We start from the raw sequence: 27,113 nt of genomic DNA, 5'->3' as shown, positions 1-27,113 counted from the left end.
TTTAATCAGTTTTCAAGGTGACAGTTATTCAGATACTTGAAGGAAGCCGTCTGGTCTCTCTTAAGTCTTCTAGTCTTCAGGCTAAACATCCCCATTCTTCCTTCCATGATTCCTCATGGCTACAAACTCAAGGCCTCTCACCAACCACCCTTTGCTGGACATGCTTCAAGGTGCCAATGTCTTTGCTAAAGTGTGGCATCCAGAACTGAACACAGTACCTCATATGGGGGTTGATCAGGGCAGAGGATAGTGGGATTATCAACTTCTTTGTCTGGAAGCTGTGTCTCCTTTATGGAGTCTAAGTTTTGGTCTATACTTGCAAAGTTGCCTTTAAACACAAGTATACTTCTTGGCAAGGGTGCCTATATTTTTTTAAGTGTGATGAGCTCCTGGTGGAGAAAACTTTCTTAACTGATACTAACTGACAACTTAGCTATAATTTATAGTCTTAGAAAGTTGCCCAGGGTTACTGAGAAACATGGGTCTTGTTTCACAACTATTGTGAGTCATAGGAAGCACTTGATTCACCATATTTCTAATTCCAGAGCTAGCTGCCTGTCCAAATGGCCCACCCTCATTTTACATTTATCCCCATTAAATCTCATCGTAATCATTCCATAGGATTGCAGAATCCCAGAATTGGAAGGAAATTGAGGCCATCTAGTATCATTTATACCTGAAGACTCACCCCGCCCCATCACCATCCCCAGAAAGTAGCCATCCAGTCCTTGTGTGAAGAAGGCAATATTCCCCTTTTAAATAACTCTAGTTATGAAGAAGTGTTCCCTAACATCAAACCTAAATGTGCAGCTTCCCTCCATTACTCCTGGTTGCTCTTTATCACCAATGAGAACAAATCTGATTATTCTTGTTGTAGCTTTTCACATATTTGGAAACAACTATTCTGCCCTGTCCCCTAAGTCTTTTCTTCTTGAGCTAGGTTAAACCTCCCCAGTTGCTTCATACAATCCTCAGGATTTAGGTCAGTGTTCTAGCTAGTCAAGAGTTTTTTAATACTAACTCCATAATCCAGTGTACTAATTAGCCTTTAATATTTAGAGATATATATCTGCAGTCTCAATCACATGGCTATTCACTCCTCTCCTGCAATCTTTTGCATCCTTGGTAGTTTTTTTTTTCTTTAGGTATCTCTGTAAAATGTTCATAGAGCATTCATTTAATATGCTAAAGTCCTTTCTATTTCAATGCCTCTGTCTCTATCTCTCTGTCTTTTTTCTGTCTGTCTGTCTGTCTCTCCTTGTCTCTCTTTGTCTGTCTCTCTCTTTTAAATATCTTAAGGTTCCAATGTGGTACTTAGGCTATCCACCAGGATTATTTTTAATATTTTTATATAATTGTATAATTACATTTGTATTATATATAATTATATAATATTTTAATATGCTATATAATTAAAGATTATAGAATCTTTTGTACTGGACACAAGAATCTATGTGACTCTGGGCTCATTCCTTAACCCGAATCAGCCTCAATCTATTCATCTTTAAAATGAGAAGATTGGACTCAAGGGTCTTAGAGATACTTTATGACTCTAAGGCTATGATACTATGGCCTACTACCTCTCATTATCATGACCTTTCCATATCGTTTTTCAGTCTTACATTTTCTCAATGATATTTTTATTTTTTTATGGTTTTTTGTTTGTTTGTTTTAGGCAATTGGGGTCAAGTGAGTTGCCCAGGGTCACACAGCTAGTAATTGTCAAGTGTTTGATCTGAGGTCGGATTTGAACTCAGGTACTCCTGACTTCAGGGCCAGTGCTCTATCCACTGCGCCACCTAGCTGCCCCTCAATGATATTTTTTAGTCAGTTATTGTGTGTAAGACATCCTTGGTAATATTCTGCAAGCTGTTTAACTCTGCTAAGTGTCTTTTCATTAAATTCATAAATTACTTGTAAATTTATTTCTTCTAGATCATTGTGTCCCATGACTCAGAGACATGTAGATTAACTAATAGGACATCAGTTTGAAAACAATGAGCTCTTGCAGCAGGGAGCAACTTTAAAGTATTTACATAATTTCCCAACATGACTCAGATGGATCTGTTCCTACTGCATAATTCTGCTCCAATCTCATTATTAATTTGTAACATCTTATCTAAGTGGGGTGTGTGTGAGTATGTGAGTGTGTGAGCATATGTGTATGTATAAACAGAAAAGTCATTGGGCCTCTAAACAATATGCATTTTTTCATCCATGTTGCTCTTCCAATGAAGTTGGTTACACCAGTATTTTTTATATTTTCCATTGCACCAAAGACACTTTGTAGCATCCTAGGCATAGTGCAATGAATATAATGTTATTCATGAATGGGGGCATTTAAAGAACCTGACCATTAAGAGGGAATCCTCCTTGTATTAAAACTCTGTCCAGGAAAGGACATCTTTGATTTTGGCAACAATCTTAGGTGAGCATATGTTTCCCTTTGTTAATACCTCACTTGATGTCAATATCAAAGGATCATTAAACAAATTTATTGTCAGAATTCCATCTGTTAGCATCTTGAATAATTTTAACATATGTGGAGTAACTGCTTTTTGAGAAAGGCCTTCATATAGATGGTGGATAGTGTAATGAACCTAAGTTCAAATCCAGCTCAGATACTTACCAGTTGTGTGACTCTGGGTAAGTCAGCTAAACCCTCTCTGCCTCAATTTCCTCAATTGTAAAATGATAATGATAATACCTACCTCTTGGGGTTGATAAAATGAGATAATATTTGTAAAGTGTTTCACAAACCTTAAGCATTACATACAAATGCTAGTTATTATCATTTAATATTACATTTTGTCCTGTAGAGTCAAATTTTGTTTTAGAATCAGCAAACAGCAGTCATGGTGAGCATTTGTAACTGCAAAGCCCTTGCTTATTCCACTGTACCCATAATGCCTCTAATATGTAAAATGATACAAATGATCACAGGTGGTAAGGAATATCATCTCTGATCTTCTACATTCTTTTAGAATTTCCTTCCCGTTTCGCAACTACTAATAATCTTGCTAAAAAGCGTATAGCACTGTATCAGCTCCTAACTCATAATGCTCTCAAGGGGCTTGGCCCAGATTTGAATAGTTGACTTAAGATGTTATTGAGTTGTTGTGGCCTGGGAAGCAGGGTGGTACTGAGGAAAGAGTACTGGGTTTTAATTTAGGGGACCTCTTGCTACCTGTGTGAGCTTGGACATCTGACTTCAAGTCTCTGAGCCTCAGTTCCTGATTCATCTGTAAAAACTTTAGTTTAAAAAGGCCAAGGTCTCCCATTGCGTCCAGGGCCATCTCCAGTCATCCTGATCTATATCTTGCCACTGGACCCAAATGGCTCTGGAGGAGAAAATAAGGCTGGTGACTTTGCAGGGCCCTCCTCACTTAAATCTAATTCACTTGCACGTCATGGCATCACCTCCCTGATGTCAAAGTCTTCTTCCAGAGCGAAGGACAATTCAAAAGCTTATAAAAGTGAATGTTGAAAACTAAAAATAAATTAATTAATTAAAAAAAAAAGAATGAAGGACAAACAACAACAACAAGGAAAATAATAAAATGAAACTCTTAGACTATCTGGACTGGAAAGTCTCTCAGCTCTAGGTCTATAATCCCATGAATGGTATACTAGCACGGCAAACTTTGAGCTGGAAAGAGCTGTGTTCCATAGCTGCTTCTGTCTAAGAGAGTTTAAGTACTATTTGATATCAATTACATGAAAAGATTGACTCAGGTGGGGCTCAGGTCAGGGGAGAGTACCCTGTTAAAATCTTCCTGGTTCTCGGGACTGATGCGTTTCCTCTCTGAACGCTGGGAGGAAGATCTAGCAAATATGTGCGTCATTGGTCTTGGGTTAAGGCCTATGGTACCATTTATTTCCCTTAATTAAAGCCAGCAAGTCTGGAGATGGGCTGAAGCTCCCTGTGATGTGCTGTTTCATTTTTAATCTCCTTCAGAAACAGCAGTAATGACTTTCTTAATTAAACAAATACCATTACTGTCTTGATTGAAAAGAAAAATAAAAATTTAAGTAGGTCTTTTTTTTTTAAAGTGTTGAGACCAGAATTATGTTTTAATACAGAGGAACAGAATGTCCTTGATTCTATACTTAGGAATAGACTGTATTTTTTTTTAGATGCCCATATTAAATGTATCCTTCCATTCCTCGCCATCCCCCAGATGTGCTGTGTGGGGTTGGGAGTGGAGCTAATTGAAGCTTCAAAGTGCACTAAGACTTTTGGGACACCCTGTACAAAAGCCTACTTCCCACATGTAATTAGAATTAGAATGTTCTCAAATAAGGAAAAAGTTCAAACTGATTTCATCTGCTTACCCGAGATTTTTAAATAAAGATTTTGTATTATTAAAATATGCACTAAGACTCAATTTTAATTTTGTCTATAATTTTGTTCTAACCTTGTGGGCTTCTATAAGATCTGACCTCAGACATTTTAGAATGGAAGTGGACCTAACATAGAAATGTGAGGGAAGATGTTAACTTCTCCTACTGGTCCAGGGCCACCAAGGACTTTCTTCTTGTCAATCTGGGACTGTACTGTTTACTACAGTGCTAGATCTCACTAAACAAATGTTCTACAGGTAGAAAGTGACACTAGCAAACCGCATCTCCTATCTCAATGCCTTTTTATAGGTTTGCATGATACCTGGAATGGACACCCTCCTCAATGCCACCACGTATGAGGTTTTTATCTTTCCTCCAGCTTTGAGAGTTTCCCTGCTTTCCACATGAAAATTACCTTGTTAGTTTCTTTAAATACATTTTGTATCAACTTATATGTATGCTATACATGTTATTTTCCCCAATAGAGTATAAACTCCCAGAGGGGAAGGGCTGTTTTATTTTGCTCAGCATTATGTCTGTTACCTAGAAGGTCCTTCATAAATGTTTGTTGATTAGGAATGGGTCAATCTGTGAGTTAAAGACTTTTAAATTCTCAATATAGAGGTGTAATTGCTGAGTAGAGCAGATAGAAAATCATATGAGCAAACACATGAGACTGAACTGTATGAAGTTCATCTATGAAGACCCATCTATTAATCACTGAAAACAGGAGATCTTTTGGGGGAAGCCTAGGGATCTGGGAATTGTTACCAGTGCCTATGATTGCATTAGTATAGAAAACTTCCATAATTCAAAGCCCAATTATGACATGGGGGGAAGTCCTAAGGAGTTTGTTTCCTGATGGCCAAAGAGGTTAAGTGATTTCTTTGGGGTCACAGGAAGGAAGGGGAAAAGGTAGGGAGTGAAGAAGGAAGGAAGCAAGGAAGGAAAGAGGGAAGGATGGAAACAAGCAAGCATTTATTAAGTGCCTGCGCTAGGCACTTTACAAATATTATCTAATTTGATTCTCAAAACAACCCTGGGAGGTAGGTGCTATTATTGTTTCCATTTTACAGTTGAAGAAATTGAGGCAGACAGTGATTTGCTTGGAGTCACACAGCAACTAAGTGTCTGAGTCTGGATTTGGACTGAGGTCTTCCTAATGGAAAGACCAGTATGTGCTCTATTCTCTGCCCACTTAGCTGTCTCAGAGAGGCAAGAATTCAACATACTTGGCTCCAATCCCAAAGCGATATCCAGTGTTCCACTGTCTCCTCAATCGTGCCATAGTTCTATTCAAAAGCAAAAGAAAACCCTTCTGTTTATCTCCCATGTATGTTGTTGAACATTTATACAAGGTTCTCTGCCTGTCAGATGATAAGACTGTTAGTCTAAAACTGATCACCTTTTCCCCATAGGAGAGGGAGGAGAGCTAAATATCCCTTGAGGTAATTGAAGTCAAGTATTAGAAGGAAACTTCTTATCAGTTTATCCCTCTTTGAGGGAATTCCGTTTATTATTAATATTGTTGTGAATGCTGAATAAGCATTTTATTGCATAATAATAACTGACATTGATTATAGTACCTCAAGGTTTACAAAGCACTTTACAGACATCCTTTTGATCCTCTTAATACTGAGAATTATTTTACAAATGATGAATGTGAGTTTCAGAAATGTTAAATTAAATAACTTTCCCCATGTGCCAACAAATTTTGGAGGCAGGATTGGAATCCAGGTCTCTAATGTTTTTAGGTCCACTCTTCCTTTCTTTCTCTCTTTCTTTCTCTCTCTTTCTTTCTTGTTTTCTTTCTTTCTTTCTTTCCTTACTTCCTTCCTTCTTTCTTTCTTTTTATTTCTTTCTGTCTGTCTTTCTTTCTTTCTGTCTTTCTTTTTCCTCCCCTTCATATATTTCTACATACACACATTTATAATACATTATTCATGTTCGTCTATCTCTGGGTGCTTCTCACTCTATATACACCTTATAGTCTACTTAAAATATGCTTACATATAACAATATTTTCCACTATGAATTAGTAGAAATACATTTCACATTTAGAATATCCTTGACAATTTCTTGATTTTATGCACTAGTCTTTGGCCAAAGCCCTTAATGCTCTAACCAGGTAATAAAATTAGATTAATATTATTAATAACATTGCATTGTATCTATATTATGCTTTAGCATTTTCATATCGCATTTCTCTAATTCTAATCTGACATATACAATAACCTTAAAAAGTAGGCAGGCATTTAGTTTATGTTATTGTTATTTGTCCATCACTCACAAAGAGGACATGACATCAGAGAGGTGATATTATGACATGCAAGTGAATTGGATTTAAGTGAGGGAGGGCTGTGCAATGTCACCGGCCTCACTTTCTCCTCTGAAGCCATCTGGGTCCAGTGGCAGGATATAGATACAAAGAAGAATTCTCTCTAGCCCAGGGATTTGGTGCATTGTTCCATAGTGGGAAAGCATCCCTTGGTGATCAGCCATCATCTGTCTCCCCACCCTATAGAACTATAGGCCAGAGGTCTTCGGGATGAAAAAACAAAAAACAAAACTGAAGATGATCGAGGGGTTTGTACAATCATGTCTTAGGGACTGAGGTGGCTAGAGGACCATCAAACCCTATGGGCAGAGTGTGCGAGTTCAGGAAAAAAGAGATGCTTCAACTGTGGAATCTGATGGAGGATGCAGAAGGCTAAGAAGAAACCAGGGCTGGGATAATGAAAATGGCTGTTGCTCTTTAGAGGGTTAGGTCATCCTGCAGTAGATTTTCCCTTCTGCCATTGTAAAATCATAGATTTAGCACTGCAAGAGACCTCTTGGGCAATCTAGCCCAACTATTCATTTCATAAATGAAGAAACTGAGGTCCAGGCAAGTTATATGATGTTGCCAATGTGACACAGGTAGTTAGTTATTCTTGGTAGAATTTGAACCCAATCCCCTGATTCCAACACAAGTGCTCTTTTTAATATACTATTGTGACCTGTTTTGTTTTCAGCTGCTCCTAGGGTTACCAAGGAACCTCATTTTAAACTGACTCTCATTTGGCTAGATTTTACTGAAAAAGAAAGGTATAGTAGAGCAAAGCAAAAGGGAGGAAAGGAAACACATTAAGTAGTATTTCATGATATCTTCTTTTAGAAGTATATAGTTTTGTAAATGTCCATGTGATAATTAAATAGCAAATGTAAGACATGAAAATTATGAGAAAATACAAAGACTCCAGAAAGGAGATAAAAGTTGCATGAAGAAATCTAGGTTATTGAAAAGTATGTCTCTATCTTTCTATTCATAAGAAAGGTATAGATATGGGACCAGAAAAATAAATTGGGGATTAGTTGAGTTGCAGACAGAATAAGAAGCTAGAGTTCAGGAAACTAGAAAATCTTCAATTTAAAAGAGAAAATGCTTGCAGACTTTCAGGCAAAATGCACTGGAGAGAGACAATTAATTGCGTGTAGGAAGAATGAGGATTACCAGTAACATCGAAAGTGAGGAAATAGACATTATACTTAACAGCCCAGAAGGCTGTTTAAGGTAAGCAATGGATTATTCTCATTACATTAATTACACAGTCACTTAACTGGGTAAATCACAGCTGCTTTTCTGTATAGTTGAACTTGTAGATGTAAATACCTTCTAGGAATTTCACTACAGCATAGATTTGACATGTACAATCAGCTCTATGAAACCATTGATATCTGTGGGTTTTAACTAAAGATTTCTAATAGTACATGAAATGACTGAATTCATGTTCAGTGATAGCATGGATTCTTTCAGCCTTTTTTTATAGTTTATCCATGTTTCTTCTCCCACTTATGTAAATCATTAGACAATGTAATCTAATCAGAAGTTCTAAAATCATAGTCATGACATGTTAAGTCTACTGTGTATCTTTGAATATATGGTAATTCCGCTGTGAGGAAATGGCACACCACTCCAGTATCTTTGCCAAGAAAATGCCATGGTGTATGGAGTCACTTAGAGTCAGACATGACCAGATAACTGAACAACAAATATGTGTGTGTATTGATGTCATTTTGGTTCTCTTTGAGAACAAAAGACAACAACATTACATGTAGGCACACACATATACACACATATATGTATGTGTACATATATGTTTATATTTTTCTGGAACTATAATTTCATCTAGTTAGAGAACTATCATTGAGAAAGCTTGCTTTACAAGTGCTAATCTGTGAGTAACTTAACCTTTATCTGCCTCAGTTTCCTCATTTCTAAAAGGTATAATACTACCTACCCCCTAGGGTTGTTATGAGGATCAAATGAGATAATAATTATTTTGTGTTTTGCAAGCTTTTAATTACTACATAAATATGATGATGATGGTGATGATAGTGATGATGATGATGGTGATGATGATGATGATGGTGATGATAGTGATGATGGTGATGATGATGATGGTGATGATAGTGATGATGGTGGTGATGATGATGGTAATGATGATGATGATGGTGATGATAGTGATGATGGTGATGATAGTGAAGATGATGATGGTGATGATGATGATAATTATGTCTTTCTTAGAGATTTCTCTGAGGTAGTGGAGATCATAGTGATTTTCCCAAAATATCTCAGATGTGGTACTTGAACAGAGGTCTTCCTGACTTTGAGGCCAATTCTCTGTCTTCTGTACTATGCTGCTTCCCACCTGCATGCCTCAATGTATCAAATGTAGACAAAATATTCCATTATACTGTTCTATGATTCCAATATTTTGAAAACAAGGTTTTGAATTCTACCTAAAGAATAATTTGGAGGGCAGCTAGGTGGTGAAATGGATAGAGCACTGGACTTGGAGTCAGTAGGACCTGAGTTCAAATCTGGCCCCCGACCAAACACTTGACACTTACTAGCTGTGTGACTCTGGGCAAGTCACTTAACCCCAACTGCCTAAAAATAAAAATAAAAAAATCGAGAATAATTTGAACTATGTGACCCTGGGCAAGTCACTTAACCTTGATTTCCTCCAAAAAGATTGGCGGGGTGAGTAGCTATGTGGTGCAGTGGATAGAGCCCCTGCCCTGGAGTCAGGAAGATCTGAGTTCAAATGCAGCCTCAGACAGTTACTAGCTGTGTGACCCTGGGCAAGTAATTGAACACTGTTTGCCTCAGTTTCCTCATCTGTAAAATGAGCTGGAGAAGGAAGTGGCAAAGCACTCTAGGGTCTTTGCCAAGAAAAACCCAAATTGGGTCATGAAGATACAGATGCAACTGACAAATGACTGAATAAATTGAGAGAATACTAATACATTCTCTCTTTCTTTCTCTCTCTCTTCTCATGCACACGTGCACGCACAAAACAACAATAACAAAATGTATGTGTGTATATATATATACATATATGTGTGTATATATATATGTGTATATATATATGTGTGTGTATATATATATATATATATATATATATATATATACACACACACACATACGTACACACGCTCCCTCAAAGAAGTTATTTGTATTTATTTGTCTGCTATTTTCCCCTCAGGGATATACAGACTTTTATATTACAGCAGTAATAGCTAACATTTGAATAGTGCTTTAAGGGTTGCAAAGCCCTATGTTATCTCACCCAATCCTCACAACAATCTTATGAGGTAGATGCTATTGTGCCCATTTTGCAGATAGGGAAACTGAGGCTCAGAGTTGCAAATGTGGTCAGTAGTTTTGAAATAATTTTTCATCTTCCTTTCTAAGACATTGCGTTGTTGTTAGGTCTTTTTTTCAGTCGTGTCCAATTCTTCTTGACCCCTTTGGGGTTTTCTTGGAAAAGATACTGGAGTGGTTTGCCATTTCCTTCTCCAGCTCATTTTACTGATGAGGAAACTGAGGCAGAGTAAAGTGATTTGCCCATGGTCACACAGCCAGTGTCTGAGGCCAGATTTGAACTCAGGAGGATGTGTCTTTCTGACTCCAGGCTTGACATTCTATCCACCACACTTACTGAAAATAGTAAGCATCGGGGAAAGACTATAACTCCAAGAAAATGTGAGTTTCTTGAATTTATTATTTCTTTTGTTTACAAATGTCTAAATGTCTTTTTATCTCTGGAATGCAGCATGATTCCTTGCACTAGAGTGGATATTTAATAGATGCTTCTTCAAGGAATGGATGGATGGAAGGATGGGTTGGTTGATGAGTGGATGGATGTATTGTAGAAGGAACCATCTTGATATTTATATTAAAGAAATAATTGTAGGTTGTGGAGTCAAAATTCATACTTAAACATCGAATTTATTTCTCCTAAGTTTATTGTGATTTCTTTTGAGAGTAGGGAGTAAGGGAACTAGTCAAATGACTGTCAAAGAATGTGTTCCCTCTACTATGTATAAGGGGAAAACATATCTTTACTTTAAATATTAGGGAAGAAAGAATTTCACTGATTTTCAGGCAACGTAGTTTTATTTTAAAAGCAGTTCTAACATGTTTAGAAATATTCTTTTTCCCCTTTGTTCGTATTTATACCCAGGAAAAAAAGATACAACATATTATCTGGAGTAGTTTGGTACTGTTGTCTATAGTGTATAATGCAACTGGTTTATCCTAGCACTCAACGCTCTTCAGAACTTGGCTCCAACTTAACCTTTCGTGTTACTTCCTTTTCTGCACTATTACTGGCCCTTCACCAAATGTCATGTTTTGTCTTCTCCTTCTGGGCATATTCCATGCCCCATGTCTGGAATATATTCGCTTTTCATCTTTACATGGCAGAATCCTTCTATTTCTTTAAGACCTTGGGTGGGACCTTCCCTGGTCTTTCCGGTTGCTGGTACGTAATCTGCCCTCAAATACCTCATTCACCACCTCAGCTTTTCCTCTCCTTTTCACTCCCAGCTACTTTAGATCCAGTTGGCAAATGCTGTTGATTATAGGGTCACAGTGTCCATCACATTCATCTCCCTTCTCCACTCACAGAGCCACCCTAGTTAAGAACCTGATCGCTTCTTGGCTCACCTGTTGCAAATAGCTTCCTAATTGGTCTCTCTGCCTAACAGTTCTCCACCTAGCTGCCAAATTGATATTCCTAAATTATAGGGCTGGCCACATCATTTCCCCTCCTCAACAAACTTGAATGACCCACTATTGCTTCTTGGATAAAGCTCAAATTTCTCTGGCATTTTTAAAGCCCTTTATAACCTGGCTGCTACGTATATTTTTAGACTGCATTCACATGAATTCCTTCTACATTACAGGCAAAAAGCTCCAATTGATGTCTTCCGGATTCTTTCTCCTTGATTGTACATAAACTGTACCATCATTTCTAGAGTGCTGTGCTCCCTTATCTTTGCCTCATGCCCACAATGCATTGCATTAAATGGAAGGCAGTAAATAAATATTTGTGGAATGCATTGTTGTTGCATGAAAGAATATATGGATCAAATAATTTTTTTACAAGTAAATGGACATTGAGAGAGAGAATTTGAATGACTACTCATTAACTATTAGCCATTGCTGTGTTAGCTTTTAGTTATGTTTAGGTAACTGTCCATAACACTATCCTCACAAAATATTTCTTGAGTACCTGCTATGTACAGGGTATTGTTCAGGGTCCTGGGAATACTAGGTGGAATAATGTAGCCCTTACCCTATTGACATTCATAATCTAGTTGAGGATTCAAGGCATATATAAATAGGAAGGAAGGGAGGGAGGAAAGAAAGGATGGAGAGAGAGGGAAGGAAGGAAAGAAGGGAGGAAGGAAGGAAGGAAGGAGGGAAGAAAGAAGGGAAGGAGAGAGAGGGAAGGAAGGAGGGAGGGAGAGAGGGAAGAAAAAAGGGAAGGAGAGAAAGGGAAGGAAGAAAGGAAGGGAGGAAAGAGGGAAGGAAGTAAGGAGGGAGGTAAGGAAGGAAAGAAGGAAGAAAAGAAGGAAGGAAGGAGGAAGAAAGAAAGCAAGGAAAGAAGGGAATAAGGAGGGAAGGAAGGGAGAAAGAAAAAGAAGGAAGAGAGGAAAGAAGGAAGGGAAGAAGGAAAGAAGAAAGAAAGCAAAGAAAGAAGAAAGGAAGGAAAAAAAGGGCTTATTAAATACCTAATATATTCCAGGCACTATGCTAAACACTTTAAAAATATTATCTCATTTGATCCTTGCAACAACCCAGGGAATTAGGTGTTATAATGATCCTCATTTTTATAATTGAAGAAACCAACACAGATAGTAGTTAAGTGACTTGCCCAGGGTCACATAGCCAGTAGTAAGTATCTGAGTCTACATTTGACCTCAGATCTTCCTGATTCCAGGCCCAGAGCTCTACCCACTGTGTCACCTAGCTGCCTCTAAATAGCAACATGGGATCACAGATTTATGGCTGGGAGGGAAGTCAGAGATCATCTAATCCAACCCCTTCATTGTACAGATGAGAAAACCGAGGTCCTCAAATGCCTAATGACTTTGCCAGAGGTCACATAGGTAGTAAGTGTCAGTGGCAGGATATTAAAGGATTTTTTACAGTCCTCTGACCTCAGAGCTGGTCTTATTTCAACAACAGTCTGCTGCTTACATAAAAAAGATAAGTAGCAATACATGGAAACTAAGCCAGTAAACCAACCTTGTTAACCACGGATTCGGCAATGTTTCAAGACAGTGAAGGAAATCAAACTTTGTGATGGAAGCTCTACTTGTAAAATAAACCAGAGTGCCATGTTTTAGATATGATGAGATTGAGGGTCAGTGTAGAGACAATTGATTTGAATGAATTCAACTACATTCCCTGCCAACTTGATGCCATGAAATTTGATTGAAATTTCTAGCTCTCATCCGGTCATCTGCCTCTGCAGGCATCATCAAAGTCTAGGCCAAATTTAGTTTTTCCCCTTATCGCCCGGTCCCAAAGCCATATAAGTTTGTGAGTCATTGATAAGAGAACAGCTCGTACCACTTTCCATATTTATGATATTTTTGAATCCTTAGACACCTTCCTCCAAAAGCATATTTCCAGTATATGTTTTATTGGGCTGTTACAAAATAAATAAAAATCCTGCTGCTCCATAGTAGAATAACAATTGACTTTCCCTTCCAATTCAAATCGTAAAACCTGCTAAACAAACAAACGAAAAAAATGAGAGTAGACAGCATTGCAAGAAAATAATGTTTTACTCTATTGAAATAACATCTCCTCACATTGGTTTGTTGATTTGGAACAAGAGGGAAAGAATTATGGCATCATTTATTAATTTGATGAAACAATTCTTACAACAGGATAACATTGCTTACCATTTTTATATTCTTTCCCCCCCTCTCTCCAAATAAGCGTGATAGAAACTAGAACATTTGTACTTAAAATAGAGATGAAAGTCAGAGCATCAAAGATCTGAAGCTGCAAGGGACCTTAGAGGTCATCTCTCTCATTGAGAGAATGCAGACATTTAAGGAGCTGCAACTTATCCAACCAGACCCAAGCAGCAGTAGTGATCACATTTACATGGATGCTCTAAGATTTGCAAAGCACTTTCCAAATGCTACATCATTGTCTCCTTGTGACAACCCTGGGTGGTAGGTGCTATTATTATCCCCACTTAACTGAGGCAGGCAGAGGTTAAGTGACTTGCCAGAGTTATACAGCTAGTGAATGTCAGAGGATGATTTGAACTCATCTCCTAGACTCTAATTCCCACTTTCCATCCACTGTGCTACCTGGTAAGCAGGGAAGCCAGGATTTTAACTCAGGTCTCTTGAACCTGAATACAATCTTCTTTTTACTGTTGCAAGCTTTCCTTTCCTGATTTTACAACTAATTAACTTATGTATAGATGATGTGTCATGAAAAATGATTTTAGAAGACTGAGATAGTTGACAGAACACTTAATTTGGAGTCAAATTTGGAGTCAAAATTCTGCTTTCAGCACTTATTAGCTGTATGATTATGGGCAAGTCATTTATAGCATGTTTTCCTCATTTATAAAAATGAAGGTTTGGGTTAGATGTTCTCTGCCTTCTGGAGTCATCCAGCTCTAGATCCTAATAGAGATAACCAGCTGAAATACAGGGCAGTGAGGTGGCACAGTGCCTAGAGGGCCAGAACTGGAGTCAGGAAGACCTGAGTTCAAATCCAGCCTCAGACACTTTCTAGACACTGTGACCTTGAGCAAGTCACTTAACCCTATTTGCCTCAGTTTTCTCATCTGTAAAATGAGCTAGAGAAGGAAATTGCAAGCCATTCCAGTATTTCTGCCAAGAAAACCCCAAATGGGGTCAGGAAGAGTTGGACACAACTGAACAAACAAAAAAACAAAACAAAAAAAAACAACAAAATTGAAATACAACTAACCAAAGAATTCTTTTAACTTGATATCCTTGAAGTTAATGAGATTAAAGAAAACTCTTAAAAATAATAAATAGGCTAACATTTGGCTTTCTGCTTATTTTTATTTCTATCAGTGTACTCTGTAATTCCAGCACCATAACCATGTGGTTGGTCTATGTAAATATGCAATTTTTTGTGTGTTTTTTCCAATCTTTTTTTGTATGAGGTTTTCTCACCTCTAAAATATTGAACATAAGGACTGCTGGAGGGATAGCTGGGGGGTCCCTAAGTCCTGGGTGTCCCTCAGTTGATGCCTAAAGAAAAGGTCATATCCCAATTTGAGAAGGTCCTTGCTTATCTTTATTCTGGGCTCTTCTACTAGTTAAAGTTAAGAATATTCAGAATGATTGTACCTTTGTGATCAATCTTTTAAATAAAGTCTTTCCCTCTCCTCTTTCTCATTTCACAACAGCAAGGATGGTGAGTAAGGGGAGAAATTTGAATGAGTCATTTTGTGCAGAAAGAGTAGTTGGTAATTGGGTTTCTGTAGTGATGAAGGCTTGATCATTGGAAAAATACAAAAAACAAACAAACAAACAAGCAAAAAAACCTTCCCTCCCCCAACTCCCAATGATACCAGTGTATCATTAGAATCACCATTTTTGTTATGATTACAATATTATTCAATATTTAAAGCAAAGCAACTGTTGTCAGGGGAAAATGACTATAGGAGCAATATATAAAGAGTCCAGCAGTCAGGAAGGCAGTACCTGGTGTTCTAGGCAGTGATCTGGGTTTGTAAGTGATTGGAATATGAGTGATGGATTATGCTTGAAATTGAGATTCTTTCTGTTAGTTCCCACTTTGATCTATTTTCTTTGTTTTTTCATTAATTCCCCTGAAATAATTTTTAAAAAATTCATGTAGTTCAATGCAGAATTCTAGTTGAATCTAAATGACAAAGTCCAGGAAAACTAAACTAATCTCAAAGATAGCGAATAAAAGACATTTGAATTTATTATAGTTTTTAGGATCTTAAATTTAGAGCTTTAAGGGACATTAGGCAGCATCTGATTCAGCCCATAGACCCATTTTACAAATTAGGAAGCTGAGGCACAGACAGGTTAAGTGACTTGTCTAAGGTCATTCAGTTGTATATAGGATCACAGATATAGAAATGGATGGGACCACAGAAGTCATCTAGTCTAAGCCCTTCATTTTACAAATGGGGAAACTGAGGCTCAGGTAGGTAAGTGACTTAACTAAGTTGGAATTGGAACTCTTGAGTCCAAATCCAAAGTTTTTTCTCCTTCAGCATACTTCTTCTCAAACCTACAGCACCCAGTATTTCCCAATAATCTTCCATTCAAGCACCCACCAAACCTCACCTACTAAGTTTCCATGATCAGATGAAATCTAGTATTTTTGGACTGGCCTAACCTGGTTTGAGTTATCTCTTTCTCTCCACCACCCATGTATAAGATTTTATTTTTCCCAATTACATGTAAAAACAATTTTAACATTCTTTTTTTTTTTCAAATTTTGAGTTAAAAATTCTCTCCCTCTATCCTCTCCCCTCTCTCATTGAGAAGGCAAACAATTTGACATAGTCAAATTAGTATGTAGTCATGCAAAACACATTTCCATGTAAGTCATGCTGTGAAAGAAAACAGACTTTAAAAAATCAGTAAAAATAAAAAAAAATAAAGAAGAGGTATCTTTGATCTGCATTGAACCTTTACTAGTTATTTCTCTGGAGATGGATAGCACCTTTTATCAAAAGTCCTACAGAATTGTCTTGGATCACTGTATTGCTGAGAATAGCTAAGTTACTCAGAGCAGATCATCACACTGTTGCACTTACTGTGTACAAGGTTCTCCTGGTTCTGCTCATTTCACTTTACATTGGTTTGGGGAAGTCTTTCCATGTTTTTCTGAGAACGTCCTGCTCATCATTTCTTAAAGCACAACAGTATTCCATCACAATCATCTACCACAACTCATTCGGTCATTTCCCAATTGATGAACATCCCCTAAATTTCTAATTCTTTGCCGCCACTAAAAGAGCTGCTTTTAATGTTTTTGTACACATAAGTCCTTTTCCTTTTAGTTTCTTATCTCTTTGGGATACAAACCTAGTAGTGGTATTGCTTAGCCAGAGGGTTTTATAGCCCTTTGGACATAGTTCCAAAATGCTCTCCAGAATGGTTGAATCAGTATACGACATCACCAGTTGTAGATTAGTGTTTTAATTTTCCTACATCCCCTCCAACATTTGTCATTTTCTTTTTCCGTCAGCCAATTTGACAGGTGTGAGGTAGTAGCTCAGAGTTGTTTTGATTTGCACATCATGAGTTATCTCTTTCAATTCACTAATTCAAATGTAAGATGACAAATATATTTCTGCATTAATCATGAATGTAAAAGTCAATTTTCAAGCCTACTTTTCCCCAGTCTTTTATTATTTGTGTCCCCAGCTCTTAGCACAGTGCCTGGTACATAATATGGATCGGAATAGAGACTAGACCTGAGATTTCTTTGGTCTAGGAAACTCTCGGATGAGAAACCCCCGTGCAATTCATCACCTTCCATGAAACTGATAGTCTTAGAGAGTTGCCTAGATCAGAGGAGTCAAAGCATTCTTAGGGTTATCCAAACTGGATTAAAATGAAATTGAGAAATATTTAACAAAATAAAGAAACATATACTAGAATGGAGATCATGGTAATATGTGGTTTTCTAACTCAAAATGCATCCAGCAGGGGTCTGTATGTATGTAGTGGGCCCCATTTCTGTTTGAGTTCAACACAGCAGGCCTAGAGCATTGAGATATTAAGCAACTTGTCTAGGATCCCCACAACCAGGAAATGTCTGAGATGCAACTTGAACCTTGATCTTTATGATCTGGAGACCAGCTCTTTGGGTCCACCATGGCACAGAACCTCCCAGTCTATCAGTCAGACAACAAGCATTTAGTAGGCACTTAATAAATACTTGTCTGTTGATTAATTTCTGCTTTGTATTCATTCACTAGTGCATGGATCAGAAGCAGCTTTCTGAAATTATTCATGATGGGGCTTAATAGTAAAGAAAGTCAATACCATTTATATTTGTAATACATTTCAGAAGATAGGTTTGATTTATTTTTATGGATTGCATTGCCTTGGAAAGGCATAGGTGTTAATAAAAAAAGAAATGTAGACTGACAAATATATTTCTACATTAATCATGAATGTAAAAGTCAAATAACTTTGATCACATCATCAATGTGTATAGGTAATTTATAGTGTGCCAGTATAAAACCAAGGAAGCCATCTTACAGAAAGATAGCTTGGTTATGATACTTTGTCAAGTAGCAGCTGTACTTTGTTAATCATTCAGTCGTATCTGACTCTTTGTGACCCCATGGATCATAGTATGCCAATATTCTCCATGGAGTTTTCTTGGCAAAGATACTGGAGTGGTTTGCCATTTCCTTCTCCAGGAGATTAAGGCGGAGGTTAAGTGGCTTGCCCAGGGTCAAGCAGCTAGTAAATGTCTGAGGGTGGATTAGAACTCCAGTCTTCCTGACTCTAGACTCAACACTCTATCCACTGAGCCACCTAGCTGCCTCCTACACAAACAGAGGTTGTGATTTGTCCTGAGTCGCACCACTAGTAAGTATGTGAGGCCAGATTTGCATTCAGGTCTTTCTGACTTCAGCAGCTGTGCTGCTGCTCTGAATTTGGTTCTCTTCTTGTAGCTCACCAAGTCTCCCCCCCCCCCCCGGCCCATTCCTTCTAGAAGAAGCTCGGATCATGGAGGCAGCTGAGATGGCCCAGAAAGCAGCAGAACTGGACAGCCATGAATTTGACGTTGTCTTCAATGCAGCCCACATGCTCAGGTGAGTATCCTTTGGCATCTCATTTGGCTGCTACCTTTTAATGCCTGAAGACCTGACTTTGAGAGAGCTATTTCTTGTGCTTTCGACATTCTCCATTATTATTCATGAAGATATGTTTTGCTTATTTGACCTCTGGTGAAAGTTTAGTGACTGTACATTTTTTAAGCTTCATAACCCAGGCTATGAAAACTTTTTTTTTAATAACCTCATAATCAATGCTTTGACTTCATGCTGAAACCACACATCTTCTTTCAAGACTTCAATCTTTGACTTGCAACCGAACCATTTTAAAAGCTTGTCACTCAGACTATAAACAGATAAAAGAGCAAGCCAACCATTTTACAGAAGCTTAGGAGAGGAAAGGGACTGAATTTATGATTTCATTGGTATAAAGAACTCCTGAGAATGGAAATACCCTCCACCAATGCAGGTCAGCAACTTAGGGTCAGAGAGTTACCGATAACACGGTTCAGGTTATATAACATGGAAAGGTTAGGTGACTTGTTCAGGGTCACATAGTCAGTACATGCTGGGACTTGAACCCAAGTCTTCCTGGTTCGAAGGCTCACGCTAGCCATGAAACCATGCCAGCTCTCTTAGGCAATTTTAAGTTAATTGATGTGGTGCAGAGGATGCCTCTGAACTGAGAAAACCTCCTTTCAAATCTTGTCTCTGACACTGTTGTGACCACAGGCAAGTCACCTTAGGCCTCAGTTTCCTCATCTGTAATAAGCTTAGAATTGGAGGGGACCTTACAAGTCACCTAGTATTATTCTCCTCACTCCCCCTGCCATTTTACAGATGAGGATATTGAGGCTCAGAGAAATTAAGTGACCCACTCAGAGTCACACAGCTAATGTTACAAAGATGGGACTTGTACCCAAGGCTTCCTGGCTCCAAGTCTAGTCCTCAATCCATTCCACCATTTTGTAAAGTAAGTGGGATGGAATATGTTGTCCCAGAGGTCCTTTTTGCTTTAGAGACATAAAACTCTTCTGTTACTTCAAGGGAAAATGCAATGTTATCATATTGCATAAATGATAATTATTATTCTTTGAAAGACATTATTTCATTCTGTTAGCAAAAAATGTACTCCTTCCTTTCTCCTTCTTAAACTAGATATACTCAGTATTTCCATTCCATTAAGCTCTTGCTTCAATCCTAAATGAAGACAACATTCCCATAATACTTACTGTGCCTCCTTTTGAGAGATGGATTTGTAATTCTGGAGATTACCTCTAAAAAAGGTTGATGGCAAAGGTTAGTGTGCATCTACCAATTTAAAAAGAAATCTACTTTTAGAAAAACAAAAGAACTATTTCCCAGACAGTTTTGACAATTGGCATGGGATTATCGTTAGCTAGAATGGCATCTACAAAGACTCTTTTTTTTTGGCGAGGGGGGGCTCATCTTTTCTCAGCCGCATAATAAGGAAATGCAAAACTAGCTGAGAATAAGTAGACTGTGCAGTTTTTGTTGAGTTCCTTCACTCTGTGTTAATTTGTGACTTTCATACCATACTTGTTTTACAATGCACCCAAGAGAGATACCACCTGAAAGCACAAGTAAGGATTCAATTGGTTGACTGCATATTTATGAAATTAATGCCAGTACCTGCATGCTTGTGTTATCAGACTGATTAATTGCCCAAAGGGGACTTCCCTTTTGAGTTATTAGCCATTTTTGTTTTTATTTTTTTTCTTATGGGCCTGTCATTTCATCAATGGAGTGAATGCCAGGTGTGGATGCTGCCTCCATCAATGCATGATGGTGACTCCTCTCTAAGTCTGGGAGAGTTTCCAGGAGGCAATGAGAGCTTTTTTGCCCATTGGTCAACACCTAATGTATGTGAGAGGCCAAATTTAAGTTCATGTAAGACTAGTCTTCTATTCACTGGGCTTTTTTTACGTGTGTGTGTGTGTGTGTGTGTGTGTGTGTGTGTGTGTGTTAGACCTCTTCAGCAGTCTGAAAGAACCTATGGACTCCATTTGTGTAGTGCTGTTTTAAAACTCACATAATCTATAGAATAGCAAAAGAAACCAAAGTTTAGTGATAGTAATGATATGTGTGCATGGATATATATGTATATATATATTTATGTGTATGTTTATATTTATATATAAATATGTGTGTACATATGCATGTGTGCATATTTGCATATGTATGTATGCATGTGTATGTATGATATAAGTGTGTGTGTATATACACATATATGTGTTTTTTTTTCCATCTGCATTCACAGACACCATGAAATCTATTCAATTTTCAGATCCCAGGTTAAAAACCACTGAACTAAACCATGCTGCCTTTTTATAACTTTTTTCTTTTTTTTAAAGATTGGACTGCTGATTTTATTGGCATACAGAATTTGTAATGAGCAATCTTCCTCTACCAAGTCAAACATGTATCAGGACTTGTGCTACCATTTATAGGTTTAAAATGTTGCCTGGAGATACTGAGAAATAAAGTGATTTGCCTCTTCCACACAAAACTAATCTGTGTTAAAAGCAGGAGAAATTAGGTCTTCCTAGCTTCAAAACCAGCCCTCTATCTACTAAACCATTCTGCCACTTTATACCTAGTACACTGTACCTCATTTGAATGATAAGGATAGGTATCCTGTTAATGAAAAGAGAATTTTCTTTTAGCATAAAATAGCAGCCTATATCAATACTTAGACATTTGATGAGAAAGTATAACTTATTCTATCACAATCATAAGTGTCATCTTCTGAGCAAGGCATTCTTGCTCAGAATTAATTAATGTGCTGAAACTAAAACACCCATATCAACAGGAACTTTTGTCCAAGATCTTCTTAATTGAATATAGTCTGAATCTCCCTTTTTCCTGTGTTGAGAGTAGAGTTACTAAAAGCCCAGTAAATTGATTAGAAGAGGGTTTTCACTGCAAGTGAGTGATGTGGAAATATTTGTAGGATCATAGGGTTTAAATCTGTAAGGGATCTTAGAGATCACCTCCTCCAACCCACTCATTGTATAGATGTGGAAACTGAGGCCTAGATCTGAAAAGTAATTTTTCTAATTCATACTGGGGATAGAAAAAATAGCTAAGTTTTGTATTAAAATCCTCTGACTTCAGGTCTCATGTGCTTTCTATTTCTACTGTGACATGTGACCTCTCACTTCAAGTGTTTTACTATTATGTGAATTGATTATCAATTTCTTCCTGAGACTGCAGGGAGAGTAGAAAGAACACTGAATCACAAGTTGAGATCTGAGTTCAAATCCCTACTCTGTCTCATTAGTTGAGTGACCTTGGGCAAGTCACTTAAACTTGCTAAGCCTCTATTTCTTCCTCTGTAAAGTAGGACAAATAGTATATGCCTTCCCTACCTCCTAAGATTGTTATTAGAAGGATTAAATGAGATACTCTATCTATGGGAAATCACTTCAAGAACTCTCAAGTGCCCTATCCATTCTCTATTGGTGTTACTAATTTGTTACTCAATGAAAATCAACTTCAGTGTTCCATAGTGGTGTGGAGGTGATTCTGGATTCTCAATGGCCATACTAAGGTGAGAAGCACTCTCAAGCTTTGTGATGGTCCATTTTTTAGCCTTGTATCCCAGGTTATGGAAACTTCTTTTTTGCTTAATAACAGTGTAATCAGTGTTTTGCCTTTATATTGAAACTAAACATCTTATAAATAATAATAGTAATTAGTAGTAGTAATAATAATGATGATGATAGCATTTTATGGTGTTTTAAGGTTTCCAACGCATTTTACGTATATTAACTCATTTGATTCTCACAGGAACCCTACCTCTTAGGTTTATTGTTCATATTAGCATGGGTTAGGGGTGTGTGGAGAGAACTCTTCTAGATAAGATAAATGTAATTTCATTCAGATATTATCTTCTTTCCTTCCAGTTTGTTTCAGGAATAATGAGTCAATCCATTGAGCCTTTCCTCACTGCCCACTATGTGTTAGATGATGTGCCAGGTGCTAGAGATAAAAAGAGAAAAGTAGACTAGTCCCTGCTTTTATAGACCCTTTATTGTGGTCGCTTTAAAGAGTCAAGTCCCTTAAGGAAATTGGTATGTTAGTATTTATCCAGATTTTAATGTGTATCTGAACAGAGGAAAGAAATAAGCTGTCAGATAGATTATATCTATGAGGGACTGGATTTTAGCATTAATAGCTTCCATTTCTGGAGCCTTCTGTCTTTACCCCTTTCATCATTTCCAAGCTATTCCAGAGCCCAGGCGCTGAGAAGATCTGTCACCAGTGGAGGCAGCCTTATGCTACTTGCCTTCCTTCCTGCCACCTCTTCTGGCTACTTTAGCTGTTTACATGGCTCGGATGAGATGTATTCCTTTCAGTAAGATGGAGCATCACTAGGCCTTAACATCTGATCTGTCTACCTCTCTGACCAGTTGTTGTTCATTCATGTCCAACTCTTCATGACTCTGTGGACCATATCACATCAGGCACTTCTATCTTCTACTATCTCCCAAAGCCTGTCCAAACTAATGTTCTTTGCTTCCATGGCATTATCAATCCGTCTCATCTTCTGCCATCCCCTTCTCCTTTTGCCTTCAATCTTTCCCTTCAGGGTCTTTTCCAATAACTCCTAACTTCTCATTATGTGGTCAAAGTATTTAAGCTTCAGCTTCAGTATTTTTCCTTCCAATGAATGGTCTGAGTTGACCTCTTTAAGTATTGACTGATGTGATCAATAGGGCCAGTAGAAAGTACCATACCACCACTGTCATCTGACGTACTACCACAATCTAAGGACTCTTGGGCTTTGGCATCTGCCTCTCTCATACACTTTGAGGCCTAGTAGCCTTTTTCATTGAAATTTTCTTCTGTGTATTCTTTCCCTTAGAGAATGAGCTGATGGAGAATAGACACTGTCTAGCTTTTTCTGTTTTTATCCAGAGTGCTTAGCACATATTACATGCTCAATAAATGCTTTCTCATTCATTTGTTTCATTCATTCATTTAGTAATTCGTTATCTCATTTGAGCTTCATAATGCCTTTTGTAGGTAAGGACTAGATATATTATTATTCTTATTATACATATGAGGAAATTAAGCCTCAAGTTAAGTAACTTGCCCAAGGTCACATAGCTAGTAGGTGTCTGAGGTGGAATTTGAACCCAGGTCACTGCTGACTCCATGTCTGCTGCCTCAGCAGCTCCCAAAGAGACCAAGATGGTTCTCAAAGTAGAAAGCAGCAGTTCTAACACTGAATAGGTTACTTCTTGTCGTTGAGTTGTTTTTTTTTTCAATCATGTCCAACTCTTCATGACCCCTTCTGGGGTTTTCTTGGCAGAAGTAATAAAGTAGTTTGCCGTTCCTTTCTCCACCTCATTTTGGAGATGAGGAAATTGAGGCAGAGTTAAATGACTTGCCCAAGGTCATCCTGCTAGTCAGTGTCTGAGGCCAGATTTGAACTGAGGAAGATGACTCTTCCTGACTCCAGGCCTGGCGCTCTATCTACTTCGCCATCTGGCTACACATGTCACTTATTGTGTCGCTAGCATTGATTGGTCAGAGGCACTGTTATACAATAGGAAGACAGATTTGGAGTCAGAGGAGTAGAGTTCAGTCCTGGCTTTGCTACCTAAAACCTTTGTGACCTACGACAAGTCACCTCTCTGGGTCTGAGTTTCTACTAATTGAAGGATTTAATGAAGAGGCACACATCTTGGAAATGCAGAGTCAGTCAGTTATTTAAATAAGATTTTTATCCTGAGTTCTCCACTTATAAGTTGGCTTGCTTCCTCTTTACTTAGTGTTTTCTCTCTTCTTTAAATTTGCATTTAATTCTGTGTTCATTTCTTGTTGGGCCACAACCTTCATTGAATAGTATCTCTAAAATTGCTGTCATATACAATTTTAAGGTTTATCATGGCTTTTCTCATGATCATTGTTCAGCTGTTTTACAGTTCTGTCTGATTCTTTGTGACCTCATTTAGGATTGTCCTGACAGATACCAAAGTGGTTTTCCATTTCCTTCTCCAACACATTTTACAGATGAGGAAACTGGGGCAAACAGAGTTAAATGACTGGACTAGGGTCAAACAGCTAGTAAGGATCTGAGACCAGATTTGAACTCACAGAGTTTTTTTCACTCTGGGCAAAGCACTCTATCTAGTGTGCCACTTAGCTGCCATTTCTTCCAATAATTGATACTCAGATCCATTGAGTTGTCATTCTCTGTATGTGACGTCTCTCACATTTGTTACATTCTCTCCACTAACCCAGCCACCACTATAGTTCATGTCCACATACATGCCTTCTCACCTGGACTGTTTTAATTGCCTTTTAAATTAGTCTTTATGCATCCAGTTTTTCCCTGCACATAGCTGCCAGATTGATATTACTGAAACATATATCTTATGCTGTTATTCCCTAGCTAAGAAAAAAAGCAAAAACAAAAAAAGCAAACAAACAAAAAAACAAAAAAAACCATCAGTGGTTGCATATTGCCCTTAGGGTATTTGAAGAATCCTCATCCTGGTATTTAAAGCTCTCTGCAGTATGGACCCCATGTACTTTTCCAGTCTTATCTATATTACTCCAAATTCATATTTCCCTGGTCCAGTCGAATTGGCTTTTTAGCTATTCTGTAGGATGCATTCCCTCCTCACTTTGGCCACATAATATCCCTAGCTTCCTTCAAGAGGCAAGGAAAATAAGACCCAGGGCAGATAGATAAATGGCCTACCCGAGATCGTGTAGGTAATATCACTGCAGGTAAGATTTGAACCCAGGGCCTCTGATTCCTAAGCCAGTGTTCTTTCTGTTGTATCCCATTCATGTCTGTCTCTGTCTACATGGTGCAGTGACTAGAGCATTGGGAGTCAGACCTGAGTTCAGCTGTAGTTTAAAGCTAGCACTTGCTAGTGTGTGACCCTGGGCAAGTCATTTAACCTTGACTTAACAAGGTACTTAACCATTTTGCCTCAGTTTCCTCATCTGTAAAATGAGGAACCCCTTCCTCACAGGATCAAACAAGGTAACAATTATAAAGGTGCTTAGTACAGTGCCTGATACATCATAAGCACTATATAATTAGCTGTTACTATCATCATCATCATCATCATCATCAATTCTATTCTCCAGTATAATGTAAACTTTTTGAAGATAGCGACCATTTAAAAAAAAGATTCCCCAGCATCTAGCACAAGATTTTGTACACAGTAGGTACTTAAATGTTTCCTGAATTGAATTGATTTGAATTGAACCACCCTGAAAGCTATGTAAGTAGATCACATATTGTAAAACCCATTTTACAGATAATGAAACGGAGGCTCTGACCACTTTTAAACAGAGAAATAGGAATTGTAGATGCAACACGCTTGCCTTTTTCCACAATTGGGGCATGTGGTTAGCTGTTTCAAAGGCTGCGGTGGTTGAAATGCACTGTTCTGACTCAGTATGTCAGTTTTTACTTTTTGCCACAATTAGGGAGGCCAAGCCCAGGGGTTACTACTGCATATCTGTCTTACCTTCTCCTCCTTAAACCCATTAGTTACTGAATAAGAAGGATCCCTTTACACAAACAAACCATTAGTTGTGTCTGGGCAGATACCAAATCCTAATGCAATGGTACAATGGTGGTGGAACAGAGGATTGTGGCCATATCACAGTCAGTAGTTAGAGCTGTCAAAACAGACGTCTTCCTCACTCCAGTTTTTACACATCTGGGAAAGCCAAAGTCATGTAACCATCAAAATCCCAGGCTCTGGCATTTCTAGCCTTTCCTTAAATATTTGTGGTCTCATTTACTTCAGCTCAGCTTCTCTTCCAACAGTAAGGATTTATCAGCTGGAATTAAGGTTTAGCCTTGTTCTGAGTAACTTAAAGCAATACATCAATCCTGCAAACATATTGGCAGAGTCCCAGGAAATCCTGCTACCATTTCTTTTGATTTGCACAAGGCATGAACAAACAGTACTTTCCTTTGGCTCAAAAGGTGTTCCTTAGGATAGCCAACATGAGCTTTTTACTTTCTTTTTCGTCTTCTTCTGTATTCTTTGTGTCTACCACATAATGGATAGCCCATAGAAGGCACTTAATAAATGCCTATTGAATTGATCATTTTTTTTTGTGGAAATGGTTTGAATTTATCCATATTATTTTGAAGGAAATCATTAGGTATGATTTTTGCTTGGGAAAAATCATTTGTCACAGTCTGTCTTTCTTTAAAATCAGTTTTATATTTTATGTGGAATATTTTCAGTTAAAACCTATTTTGCAAAATTATATTATTTTTAAAATTTAATTTATTTTATTTTGAACTTATGAAATAAAACAAGCATTTCCATAATGTAGTAGAATTAAAAAAGGTGATTTCACATGAAATTGCAAATCTATTATGTACAATTTGCTATTCCTTTTAAATATATAATAAAGTTATTAGATAACTCTTTTCCTTTTTTTCTTCCTTCCCCCCTGCCCCTCAGAAATGGCTACCATTAGACACAAATATATATGGGTGTGTATGTATATGTATATATAAAATTCTTCTATACATACTTCTACTTATCAGTTCTTTCTCTGGATGCAGATAGGTTCTTCCTTCATAGGTCCTTTGCGGTTAATTTGCATATTAATTTGGGTATTTATAAT

The 27,113-nt window shown here is 37.7% G+C and overlaps 1 protein-coding gene across 2 annotated transcripts in view; it reads left to right on the top strand.

Annotated features, from left to right (window-relative positions):
* TMTC2 (transmembrane and tetratricopeptide repeat containing 2) overlaps window positions 1-27,113 on the top strand; it is a 521,137-nt gene that overhangs the window by 402,106 nt on the left and 91,918 nt on the right. For both annotated transcript variants that reach the window (XM_027842454.1, XM_027842453.1), the window contains one exon: window positions 18,391-18,506. In XM_027842454.1, coding sequence (XP_027698255.1) covers window positions 18,391-18,506 — 116 coding nt within the window. The remainder of the gene's footprint in view (window positions 1-18,390; window positions 18,507-27,113) is intronic.

The sequence above is a fragment of the Vombatus ursinus genome, unplaced genomic scaffold (genome assembly GCF_900497805.2).
Source record: "Vombatus ursinus unplaced genomic scaffold, bare-nosed wombat genome assembly UNPS02014874.1, whole genome shotgun sequence".
Classification (NCBI taxonomy): Eukaryota; Metazoa; Chordata; class Mammalia; order Diprotodontia; family Vombatidae; genus Vombatus; species Vombatus ursinus.
The sequence above is the reverse complement of the archived record's forward strand: the minus strand, read 5'-3'. Positions and strand labels throughout refer to the sequence as shown.